The sequence below is a fragment of the Oncorhynchus mykiss genome, chromosome 1, assembly GCF_013265735.2.
Source record: "Oncorhynchus mykiss isolate Arlee chromosome 1, USDA_OmykA_1.1, whole genome shotgun sequence".
In the NCBI taxonomy this organism is placed as follows: Eukaryota; Metazoa; Chordata; class Actinopteri; order Salmoniformes; family Salmonidae; genus Oncorhynchus; species Oncorhynchus mykiss.
This window is the reverse complement of record NC_048565.1, coordinates 25,777,155-25,789,796: the sequence shown is the minus strand read 5'-3', so window position 1 is coordinate 25,789,796 and position 12,642 is coordinate 25,777,155. Positions and strand designations below refer to the sequence as shown.

At 41.5% G+C, this 12,642-nt stretch overlaps 1 protein-coding gene across 1 annotated transcript; it reads right to left on the bottom strand.

The window, feature by feature from the left end:
• Window positions 1-397: 397 nt before the first annotated feature.
• On the bottom strand, window positions 398-12,186 carry LOC110520029 (malonyl-CoA decarboxylase, mitochondrial). The gene is made up of 5 exons (XM_021597000.2): window positions 11,511-12,186; window positions 5,761-5,873; window positions 4,077-4,233; window positions 3,764-3,916; window positions 398-1,337 (listed from the first exon to the last, which is right to left on the bottom strand). The coding sequence occupies exons 1-5, from the start codon at window positions 12,057-12,059 to the stop codon at window positions 795-797; spliced, it is 1,515 nt and encodes a 504-aa protein (XP_021452675.2). The 5' UTR covers window positions 12,060-12,186; the 3' UTR covers window positions 398-794.
• Window positions 12,187-12,642: the final 456 nt, after the last annotated feature.

Here is a 12,642-nt window from a genome sequence, read left to right as displayed (position 1 = left end):
CAGTATTTTGATGTAGCAGTACATCAGAGATTGGTCTCTAGGGAGGCTTGAGTGTTGGCAGGTGGCAAACATAGCAAGGACTATGGTCTCAACTACAGAGACCCTACACATTTTGGTGTGAATGACTTTTGCAGAAAATTACACATTTTACATACAGAGATAAATTAAAAATGTTAATCTCTTGAGAGCACAGCTCATTAAATAATAGCTTGATTGAGCTTCAGTAAATAACTGATTTGTAGAGATTGTCGGGTGACAATCGGGGCCAAGAGATAATGAGATGATAATATGGTACTGTTTTGTTCTACATAATTCTATACAATGTGGGTGTCAGTGTTATGTGTTTTTCACCCGCACGGCTTTGCACATGCACACACGCCCACACAGATCAGCCAAATGAAAGAATCAAAGACATAATTTATTCCAATAGCTCTGCAGCTTATTTGCTGTGCTACAGCATCACACATTGTCAAGCAGAAACATGGCACGACCTGATAAATGTGTCTCGCTTCATTAGCTGCAGTCTCTCACACCATAAAACACTGGGAGTCTCTATCGGCGATGATAACACTACATACCCACCTCGGGAAGGAAGGGAGAGTAAAACCCATGCACTACATGGGCTAGATTTAAAAAATAATAGAACAACAACTGATATCATGCCAAATTGTCACGACGCGTTTCAAAGCGTTTTGTTTTGGCAAATTAGATCAGAGCCACCATGAAGCCAGCAAGTCCTGGACCTAGAGACATCTTTAATACCAAGTGTGGGTGTACATATGTGTCCATGGAGCTCAGAGTTTGCTGTTCTTCTGAAACTGTGAGACCAAGCCCAGCACCTGCTCTGTGGCTGTGATGATTTTATTGTGCATGTAGGCAGCGCTGTTGGATGTGGTCTCCTGCAGGAAGTATCTGTAGTTCACCATGATGCCACAGGAGTTGGCCACTCCACGCGGGCTGGTGTCTGCATGCCAGTTCAGTCTCCACATGGTGGCGCCGTTCTGCAGGTGGAAATTGGCCACAGGGTTTAGGGCGTAGCCGCGCCTCTTCTCTCCATAAAGGTACCAGGCACAGAGGCGCATCAGGGCAGGCTCCAGGATGTGGACCAGGTGTTCAGAACGGGTCCAGTCACCGGTGCTGATCAGCTTACGCAGGGCATCCAGGGCGTTGGTATCAGGGGTTGTGTTTGTAACATCTGCCACCTTCCCCCACTCGCAGTCAGTTAGCAGCTCCACGCGGCCCTCCTTCCGGTGCTGGCTGAGCAGGCCCTGTAGCCAGGAGGAGAAGCCCGGGATGGGAGACAGGCTGGAGAACTGGGACATGTGGGGAAACTCACTCTGCAAAGACAGAAAGATAGACTAACTCTCCTGAGGTAAACCTCCTTAGTATGAAACAACTCTGTCTACACCAGTTAATAAACAATACCAATGTGGTATTATAGAGAGATTAGAAATACATATTATTAAGATACATTAATTGTATTAAACTTTTTGGTTAAAATAAGCTAAATTATCTGTCAGTGACATTAGATAATTTAGCTTGGTAAGAAGAAAAATACATGAAGTGAATTATCACTAAGATATTTAGGCTCACTTTCTGCAGTGTGTACCCTGCCCTCCCTCTCTCTCACTTTTAATACCTTCCATCCAAGCTCTTGACTCTGGTCCCTATTCCCCAGTGCCTCTCTGCCATCATCACATGCTGCCTGCCTGCCGCCAACGTTCCACACTCTTCTATCTTGCCCTTCTTTACAAGCTCTCTTCCTTGCCCTCTCTGTTCTAATCCCTGGCATTTCTCTCCCTCTCTGTTCTGTTGACTCTTGCTTGTCAAGGCTGTTAAGGTACAGAGCTGTGTGGAGGCAACGTGTGTCAGATAACTCCTGGAAGCAGATGTTGGAGTGTGCCTTTCCTTCTCCCACTCTCTCTCCCTCTCAGCCTCTTTCTCATTCATTCCCCTGTACTTCAATCACACGAGTTAGTGGATCTGAGGAAAACCATGTCAAGAGGTCACTTTCCAATCATTTCATCAGTTTAATTTACTGTAAAACCTTGGACAGCGGGCTTAGAGCAGGCGTGCAATCCACAGACCTGAGAGATGAGGACAGCCAGAATGAGGGAGACAGTAAAGGTGTGGTGTAACGCTGAAAGACAACGGGATCCTCCTCCCTAAATCACAGAAAGATCTTTTCTTTTCCTTCCTCTCATCCATCCATTATTATAGTGGTCTCCCAGCGGCTGTGGAGCTTTTCTATTCCCCTTGATGTGGGGCGTAACACTGCCATGGCACACAGTCACAGTCCTGAGCCAGCCCAGAAGCTCAACGTTCTTAGTTTTTTCCCCCCCAACTGATATGAGGGCTATTAGGATGGCCATGGGATAAATCCAGAACTCACAGGCCACAAGAAAAGGCTTTGTAAAACAAAATCAAGTTTCTGCTTCAATTCGAAATCCTCAGAGTTCAGACGGGACTACAGATTAGATGTTCAAGCCCTACAGAACAATGTACATCCCTCAATAATTTTAACCAATGTTAGGAGTGCTTACAGAACAATGGAAAGGCTAGAACACTTAGGCCAGGACTAATAGTTGCGGTAAAGAGGTCAATCGAACTCGACCAAAACAATGGAATTGCCATGGAAACGCATGGGGGAAAGGGCCGTGGGGGAAAGATCCCGAGTCTCCTCATTGGCCCCCAGCAAAATCAGCCTAGATTTAGCCTACATTGTCTTTCACACTGTTGAGGTAAAAATCTGAGTACAATACTTGTATGGATGCCAACCCAAACACGTTCTTGTCATCATCACCAATCAACTGCATTACAGTTAAAAACGACTTGACTACCACCAACAATTTATGTATGCTAGCTATGCTAACCATCTTATATGAACAGGAGTTAGCATTTAGCAGTCACTTCTTATAAACCCAAATATATCCACATCGGACTTAAGTAAACACATTGTGGGCCAGTTACAATACATGAATCATGACGGATTTGATGAATATCCACTTTGTTAGATTAGACTTGTTGAACGTGCGCCAATCTGGTCAATAGAACGGCCAACATAACATTAACTCCTTTACCATGTCGATGCTGCTGAATGTATATAGGGCTACTGTACAAATCAACAAGACACACAACTGCACAGACCACTTACTCTAAGCATACAAGCCTATACTCTATCAGACCATAAACTACCCTCACATCAAAACCATCTGAAATGTCATTATTTCGCTCTCGGTCTTGATTGATGGGTGGAGATATCCGCTCTTTACCCTGAAAAACATATCTCAGATGCAGGTAGAACTGCAATATTGTGAGAGAGTATTTGGCTTAATTGAGAAACTCAAACGACTAAGAGCAATCAAAAAAATAGCCAAAGCATGTTATATACCCTAGACAAGCTATCTAATCATAATAACCACTCCTTTCACGCGGAAATGACCTCCAGCTTATGTTGAACTATTGCTGTGATTGACTGCCATCTGTTTACTGGCCGTGGCCAGAAATGCTTGGTGACGTGAGTGGTTCTCTGGAACTTCTCTGGAAGAGTGAATGGAAATTATCAGGTGACATTGAAGCAAGTGACAAACAGAGAGTAAAGGACCCAGGAGCTGGCTAATAAATCAACAAATTACGATACAGCGGAGCAGCTGGTTTTCCTAAGAGACGTTCCACAGTGTTCAGCTAGTCACAGGCGAAGGGCAGTCAGAGTCTTTCTGTCTGCCTGCTCATTTAGACAGTGGTGATGTCATTCTCCACCCACCTGTAGCTCCCGCACAACTCTCTTGATGAGGACGTTCCCTAGCTCCACCCCCTGCAGGCCAGCCTGGGTGGAGGAGATGGAGTAGAACACTGCTGTATTGACTTTGCTCACATCCTCCTCCGAGTCCAGGGTAGCAAATTCTCTCACGATACTCTATTCGACAAGAGAAACAACATTGTTGGAGTCAGACACACAGTCAATTATCAAAATGTGGTTCATGACCTGAAAAGAGGAAAAGTAATATGAATCCACATGACAGCCAAACAAACTTATCAATTTATGCATTCTTTCATATTCCATATAAACCTCTGACCTGTATGTTATCAGATATGTCCTCTGTGAGTGCCACATGCAGGACAACCAGCGGCTCCCCTGGCATGGCAGCGTGGGTGAAGGCATAGCAGCGACGGTACGGCCCAACTCTACGCTTTATATCTGTCCAGTTCCTCACAGGGTGCACAGCTTCGTACCTGGCAGATCATAGTGATGGTTAGATATGGGTTTAGGGTAGAGGTTGACCGATTATGATTTTTCAACGCCGATACCGATTATTGGAGGACCAAAAAAGTCGATACCGATTAATCAGCCGATTTTTAAAAAAAAACTGTATTTGTGGAGTGTTGATTCACAGGAGGCAGCAGGAGGCAATTACAACAATACTGAGTTAACACTTACTTTAACTTAATATAATACATTAATATAATCAATTTATCCTCAAGTAGATAATGAAACGTGTTCAATTTGGTTTAAATAATGCAAAAACAAAGTGTTGGAGAAGAACGTAAAAGTGCAATATGTGCTATATAAGAAAGCTAACGTTTCAGTTACTTGCTCAGAACATGAGAACATATGAAAGCTGGTGGTTCCGTTTAACATGAGTCTTCAATATTCCCAGGTAAGAAGTTTTAGGTTGTAGTTATTATAGGACTATTTCCCTCTATACCATATGTATTTCATTAACCTTTGGATGTTCTTATAGGCACTTTAGTATTGCCAGTGTAACAGTATAGCTATACCATTTGTATTTCATTAACCTTTGGATGTTCTTATAGGCACTTTAGTATTGCCAGTGTAACAGTATAGCTTCCGTCCCTCTCCTCGCTCCCTGGGCTCAAACCAGCAACACAACGACAACAGCCACCACATCGAAGCAGCGCTAATAGCGTGCAAAGCAAGGGAAACAACCACCCCAAGGCTCAGAGCGAGTGAAGTTTGAATCGCTATTAGCGCGCGCTAACTAGCCAGCCATTTCACTTTGGTCACACCAGCCTCATCTCCGGAGTTGATAGGTTTGAAGTCATAAACAGCGCAATGCTTGACGCACAACGAAGAGCTGCTGGCAAAACGCACAAAAGTTCTGTTTGAATGAATGTTTACGCGCCTGCTTCTGCCTCCCACCGCTCAGTCAAATACTTAGATACTTGTATGCTCAGTCAGATTATATGCAACAAAGGACACGCTAGATAATATCTAGTAATATCATCAACCATGTGTAGTTAACTAGTGATTATGATTGATTGTTTTTTATAAGATAAGTTTAATGCTAGCTAGCAACTTACCTTGGCTTACTGCATTTGCGTAACAGGCAGTCTCCTTGTAGAGTGCAACGAGAGAGAGGCAGGTCGTTATTGCGTTGGACTAGTTAAGTGTAAGGTTGTAAGATTGGATCCCCCGAGCTGACAAGGTGAAAATCTGTCTTTCTGCCCCTGAACAAAGCAGTTAACCCACCGTTCCTAGGCCGTCATTGAAAATAAGAATGTGTTCTTAACTGACTTACCTAGTTAAATAAAGATTAAATAAAAGGTGTAAAAATATATATATATATATATATATATTTTTTTTAATCGGCGCCCAAAAATACCGATTTCCGATTGTTATGAAAACTTGAAATCGGCCCTAACTAATCGGCCATTCCGATTAATCGGTCGACCTCTAGTTTAGGGTGTGTGTGTGTGCATACTGTAGAGGTTTCTGTGTTTACTACAGGGGCTTCTTACTGGCTGATCTTTTGCAGTATCTCACAGGGGGACTGCCAGGTGATCCTCTCCAGACGCAGCAGACCCACAGAGAACCACTCAGACAGTAGACTCTTCAGAGTGCCATTCAGGTCCTGCAGGTAAAGGGGGGGGGGGGGGGGAGATTGGGTAAAAACATCAGAATCCAGAGGTAAAATACCTGTGCGCTCTGGCCAGCTACTCTTGTTAGTCTGACAGGTGGGAGACTAATCAAAACCACACAGGATGTATACTGTAGATGCTATTGTGTTGCTGACACTAAAAAACATAGCTTGTTATATTTAACTCTGAACAAAAACATCTGCTTACTGATTAAAGTGATAATTAAACACGTAACCTCAGAGCCCCACACTACCAGTCCCAGCACCTGACTAATGTCATCCAAATAGGATGACACTCACAATGAGCTGCCATAGTGCTTACTAGTGTTTTTGCTCTTTTTTTCCCCTCAATCTGTTCTAGTGTAACCCTTATAAAAACACAGTGAACAGCTCATCACGCTATCTAGTGACTGACGGCAGCATTAATAATATTCAGCCTAGCTTCCCTTACAGGCTGGTATCAAAGGCATGGCTGACAGTAATTGTTGTTTGCTTGTTTTTATGGATGTTTTCATTAGTGGTAGTGGATATGGAACAGGTTGTTCTGGAGCCTACAGTATTGTATTTACATTTTTTACCTTTTATTTATTTAGGGGAACCCATTGAGACCATTGTCTCATTTCCAATGGTACCCTGAGCGCAACAATTCCATAAAATATTTTCCAATAAAAACACACAAATAAAACTACAATTTATGCACCATTTTCTCAACAAAACACTTTTTAAATACTCAATCAAAACAATTACAGCTCTCACTCATGTTTTAATACCTCAAAATTGAGGTGAGGTATGCTGGGGAGACATAGACCCAGGCCTTGAACTTCAATAAACGCATCCCCATATGAGCAGGGTATAGTCCTCTTCCAAATATCTGACTTCATTATGGCAGAGAGAGGCTCTCTCAAAAAACAAACAGTACACACATTGAGGGATACCCAAATCCACACCATTACACCTGGCTGCATGAACTCAAATGTACTCCATCTGACTTACCTAATAAAGGTTAAATAAAAAAAAAAAATATATATATATATATATATATATATATATTACACACACACACATATACATACATACATATACACACATATAAATAAATCAAATTTGCAGAAGCCCCTGGGCAAGTCGACAGCCAAACATGCCTACGTTCACTATGAATTATATGCACTAAAATTGCTCACCCAAGGAAAAACATTGATCATTTTCAGGCGTCAATATGAAAATTTAAGGCCTACCCCTTCCAAAGTAGCCAAAGGAATTGGTTATTCTTCACGAAACACTCATTATTTACATATTTACTTATCTAGATGAATTCCTCCCTGGAAAGACACTACTTTAGAGGTACCACATCCACATAACCCACAGGGCCAAAAACTGAAAAACCGCACATTTAAAAAAAATGTGTGCGTGTGCGTTTGTGTGTGTGTGTCTGCTCGCTCACACCAAAAAAGCCAAACTTAGAATCTGATAACAGGCACAAATACATAAATCTGAGATTGATAAAACCCTGAAAAAGCATTGATATCATGCTGTGTGAAAATAAAACCGCAGCTGCCGCCTTGTCTCTGGGTGGAAGGAGCTCACAATTCTTAGTCACGCAAAAGAAAAGAAACTCTGGGAAAAATCTGTATTTCATTTGCATTCGTCAAGTTTAGTGACATGCAAGTAGGAGAGAGCGAGAGAAGAGGAATCAAACAAATACAATTGTTTAACCCCCCTTCTCTAGACTTAATGGCTGTGACAATAATGTGAGCCTTTGAAAAAAGCTTGAGATTCAAATCCTTAAGAGAAAATGACTTAAGTCTTTCATACCAGTAAAATTAGGAACTTGTGTTGCATGCCACAGTTGCTACACAGCAGCTACACAGCAGCTACACAGCAGCTACACAGCAGCTACACAGCAGCTACACAGTTGCTAGATTACATGCACAAAGAGAACAAGAAGGAAACTGTGATGCATATAAAACAGGAACCAAAGCCAAAGTTATTCAGCTGTGCAGCCAAAGTTTCCATGGTGCAACAGGACAGCCCCTCAGCCCCCACTTCACTACGTGCCTTTTGCTCCAGTAGGCCTAGATGACGTGAGACTTAGGCTAAAATTGCTTCTGTGACAAACCACAACTAACGTACTTGTCAAATGTGAGGGACCACTACACTAAATTCACAGTAAAAGTATTTTATGAATCCCAGTTATTTTCCTCATCTCCAAGGTAATTTTGTGCACAGGTGAAGATGAATAAAAACGGTGGGAAAATAAAATCGATAGACTGACAGCAGGAAACAAATCTACTGTGGAATTCAAAGTGACACTTCTAAAGAACCTTAGTAATTGCAGTCTTGACCAATGTTCCCTCTAAGCTACGCGTGTGGCGCAGAAATATCAGCCCACAGAGAGAAGCACGAGATTGAACTTCACTCAACTTTCTAGAGCAGTGGTCACCGACTGGTCTATCTCCAAACATTTCTGTAAATGGGTAGACAAACTGTTGCCATTTTCAACCATTTCATGTACAAACTCTGCCTTCCTGGCGGGCCCAGTCTACTGCACTCTTCCTCAGCTGAGACTGACCATCAGATTCAGGCAACATCAGCCCAGTAAAATGAAAAAATGTAAAGCTAATTATTTCAAATGTATGCTAACTCAGCTGTGCTTAACAAGTAATACAACAACGGACAATATGCGGTGATAATGTATTGGGCCTATAGCTTACTGCACAAACCTCATTGCTATAGTACTGTTTATAATAGGTCAATGTTGTATAGGTTAACTAAGTCATCTTGCATTTCGACTCAAAAGTGATCTTGATTCAGAAAAGTTTGGTGACCATCGTTCTAGAGTTTTCCCTGTTAACACTATCAACGTCTCCCTTTACTGTGGCAATTGTGATCAAATCAATGCAATATTAGTCAAATATACCGAAACAAAACAAACTATGCAAGAGACTTTGTTGTAGGCAGAACACACTACTCAGCCCGTACTCTACACAGACCAGTGAGGCATAAACAATCAGAGCTGCAGTAGGCCTATACGCAAATAGACCATTGCCATATATGGATCTGTGCCATTTACTTTGAACTGGACCGCATTTACAGCATGAGCGGTCGTGAGTAGATGCGCTTGTTTGCGCTCAGCTGACATGAAATTTGCTCAGCGACAAAACATTTTTTTGACGGAACATTGGTCTTGACCATTTCAAACTTATTAGGCTAGGCCTATTTGATAGATCAGAGTTTTTTAAAATAAATTTCCTGCTCGTCTTTCTGATGTTTTAATCACTATAACGATTATGAAAACCTCTCTTCCCGCAAACACATTCTATTGTAGGTGAGAGGCTCTCATTTACATTCAAGAGGGGCCATACTTGCGAAGTTGAACCTGGACCTCAGTCTCAAAAATGCACATCAGCCAATTACGATCGTCAATGTAGTTAGATAGAACACTATATTGCAGCTGGTACCATTAGGTAGCCTGGGACACAATAGCCCTATGCTAACCTCACCAGCTTTTTTAAATATTTTTTTTTATTAACGAATTCTGCGTCCGCCTATCAAAAACCTTAGACTTTATATCCACCAACCAAAGCCATTTCATAAAATAGATCAACCTGGCCACCAGAGGGATATTTTAAACCTCCAAATTCAAGGTTTACTTTTGTTCCACTAGGTCTGTAAAGTGTAGAGTCCCAATATTGCATGATACATCCTTGACTATTAAGTAGCGTTATATCGCATGCAACTAAGTCCACGATTTTAATTGTCTGATGCACATTGAGACAGAGGTCCAGGTTAAATTTAAACTTCTTCTAATGTTGCAGTGTATGGAGGCCACATTTCTTTCCCAAAAGTAAGCAGGGACATTGTATACAGTACAGCTATTTTCGCCTACTGCATTGACAGTGCCACCTTTGTTAAAGTAACTCCTCTCGTTATCATGGCAGATTTCTCAAACACAGGTAAAGGGGAAAAGAGCTGGTCCAGCAGAACATAACCAAATCCCTGTGAGACTTAACTAATCTATAAAGAGGCCAAATAATAACTGGAGGGAAGATGCTGGAAAAATAAACAAAGCATGTCCTAATTGATGACCAATTAGATGTTCCAGTTAAGCAATTTCATCTCTGCTTTTTCACATCCATGTCCCACAGCACCCAAGGGGAAGCAAGGGGAACAATACTTGTATCTATTAAATAAGGTCTTTGTCAGACACACTGATGTGGGTACAAGATGATAAATTGCCTCAGAAAGGGTTGGAGGGAGTGATGGGTGTAAGAGTAGAATGTCTGATTGGACTGATCAGTGGCGGACTGGGTCCAGAAATCAGGTCTGGCATTTGACAAACCGGACAATGTTTTTTTTACTTGAGACCCCAACATGGACCATTTGTTTTATCCCTCAAGGCACACAGGCCCATTATTAGCCAGATCATGATACTTTTGTGAAGAAACAAAAACAAGTTAAGACAGGCCCAGTAGGCTAAAAGTGGACCATCCCATCTAGCATTTTCCCTAAATGCCAGGTGCCTAGTTGAAACAAAATCTTGCAGTACCTGTGGCACTCCAGGTACAGGGTTGCCTACCCTGGGCCAATGCTGAAATGGGGTTATTCTTACAAATCTGACCAAACAAACAAAAAATTCTCAAGTGTAATTTTTTTTATGAAGATTAGGATCTGTACATAATCTATTTCATCATTATTATTATGTTTCTGTTTATCAGATTATGCATTTTACAAACATTAAAATTCTCATTACCGCAAGTTTTCAAAGTCCAAAAAAGTTATAAATAAATCAATACGAAAATTTGCAAAATTCAAGCAAAAATGTACAATGTATTTAAAATAAGACACTTCCCCAAAAACTCAATATCTTAGTCCTTAGAATGGTACATTTTTTGCAGATGCATCATGGTTTTACAACTCCTTTTACTATAAACATTTTAAAACTGGTTTAATGATAATCACCCAGGAGATATGCTATGCTAACAGTAAATATAATAGGTTAGATTGTCAGATGGTCATGACATTTTAAAAATAAAACTAACGTACGTTTCTTCACTAGGGCAAAAGTCATCTGAGCTGAACTGTTCTAGCAGTCGGGTTGAAATGGGACACCAATATTAATGTAAGTCAAGGGGGGCTTCCACGTCATACCGCGTCAATAGGCCTTTTCAAAATGCCAACACTTTATTTAGTCCGTACATAACATAGGCCTGCATCTGATTTAACTTTGACACACACATTTTCAATTCATTGGGTACATTATATTTGGAACCTATTTCGTCTATTTTGTTTCTTGGCAATCTGTCATATATTAGCTTGTTTGTAAGCAAATCAAGTGTATTATGTTAGTGTTTCCAATGGAAATATGGCTAACATTTTCAATCACACCTGTCTGGTTATAGTGAAAGTTACTATTTTGGCAGGTGCAGTCAGACAACTATGTTATTCTCTTTTGCTTAGCAATTCCCCAAATGCTAAATGCTCAGGAATGACAGTCGATTCCAATGAGAGAAACACCTGTGCTTTTATATATAATTCCTGACTGCACCCTAGGAACAGGCTGTACCTGTCAAATATTTCCAAAACGCGAACGGAATTGACATTAACTGGCCAAGTTGTAAACAATGCCTTTACCCGAATATGAGGACTGTCACTTGCTTTAGATGATATTATTTCAAGCAGATCGGCACGTAGGTCAACCAGAAACTTCACTCCCGATTCCACCCTACTTATGTGATTAAGCAATTGTTTATAGCGAGGAGTCAGACTGTATCGTAACCTGTCCTCTACTTGCAGTATTGTAGCCAAGTCCCTTTGTTGAGTGTCGAGCAGCTTCCCTGCTAGCTCTGAAACTCCTTTGTGGTCAACACCAAAATCGTGTGACAACTTTGCTAGTAATTGTGACTTCTCTTCCTTTTCAAGGCTTCTGTAGAAATGCATAAATTCCACACTGTTCGATTCTGGGGGAGGCGGGGACTTCTCTCTCGTCTCGTATGTAGGTAATGGTACCACAACCCTCGTCAGTATTTCCTCCATGGATCTGACAGGGCCAGCCGAGGTGGACCGAGAGCGCACGCTTCGAAATTCCAAGGCCTCTACCTGTAAAACCGTTCCCAAAACACTTCGATGTTGCCAGCACCTCACACCACTACGCAATGTACAAATTATGTGCTGGGGTATCATCGCAGTCTGGACGTTCACTCTTTACAGTTATAAATCGTAACACACGGAACACAACACAATCCGTTCCGGTGTCTTATTAAAGAGACAGTACTTTCACAACCGCCCTTTTCAAACCTGTTCCTCCAATGACACTCTCCCCACCTTAAAATGCTAGGTTAAATTGTGGAATATTTTTATCCCGCGTGGTCGACCTTTGCCTCTTGTGTATGAGAGAGCAATTATGTAACAAAAATAAACATCTTGATTTGGAAAAGAGTGGACAGGTTCCACCCAGACTACTAAATTCCACCCAGACTCTAAAATTAAAACGATGTCTATGAACCTAAAATATTACTTTATTAAATACATATTTAATTCAATGGTCCCCCCCCCCCCCCCCCCCCCAAAATAAGACTTTTTAGATGAAACTATACTAAATATATTCACATTGCCAAATAGTTTATTAAAACACACAGTTTTGCAATGAAGGTCTACATTAGCCTCAGCAGCACTCTGTAGGGTAGCACCATGTTGTAGCCAGAGGAAAGATAGCTTCTGTCCTCCTCTGGTACACTGACTTCAATACAAAACCTAGGAGGCTCAT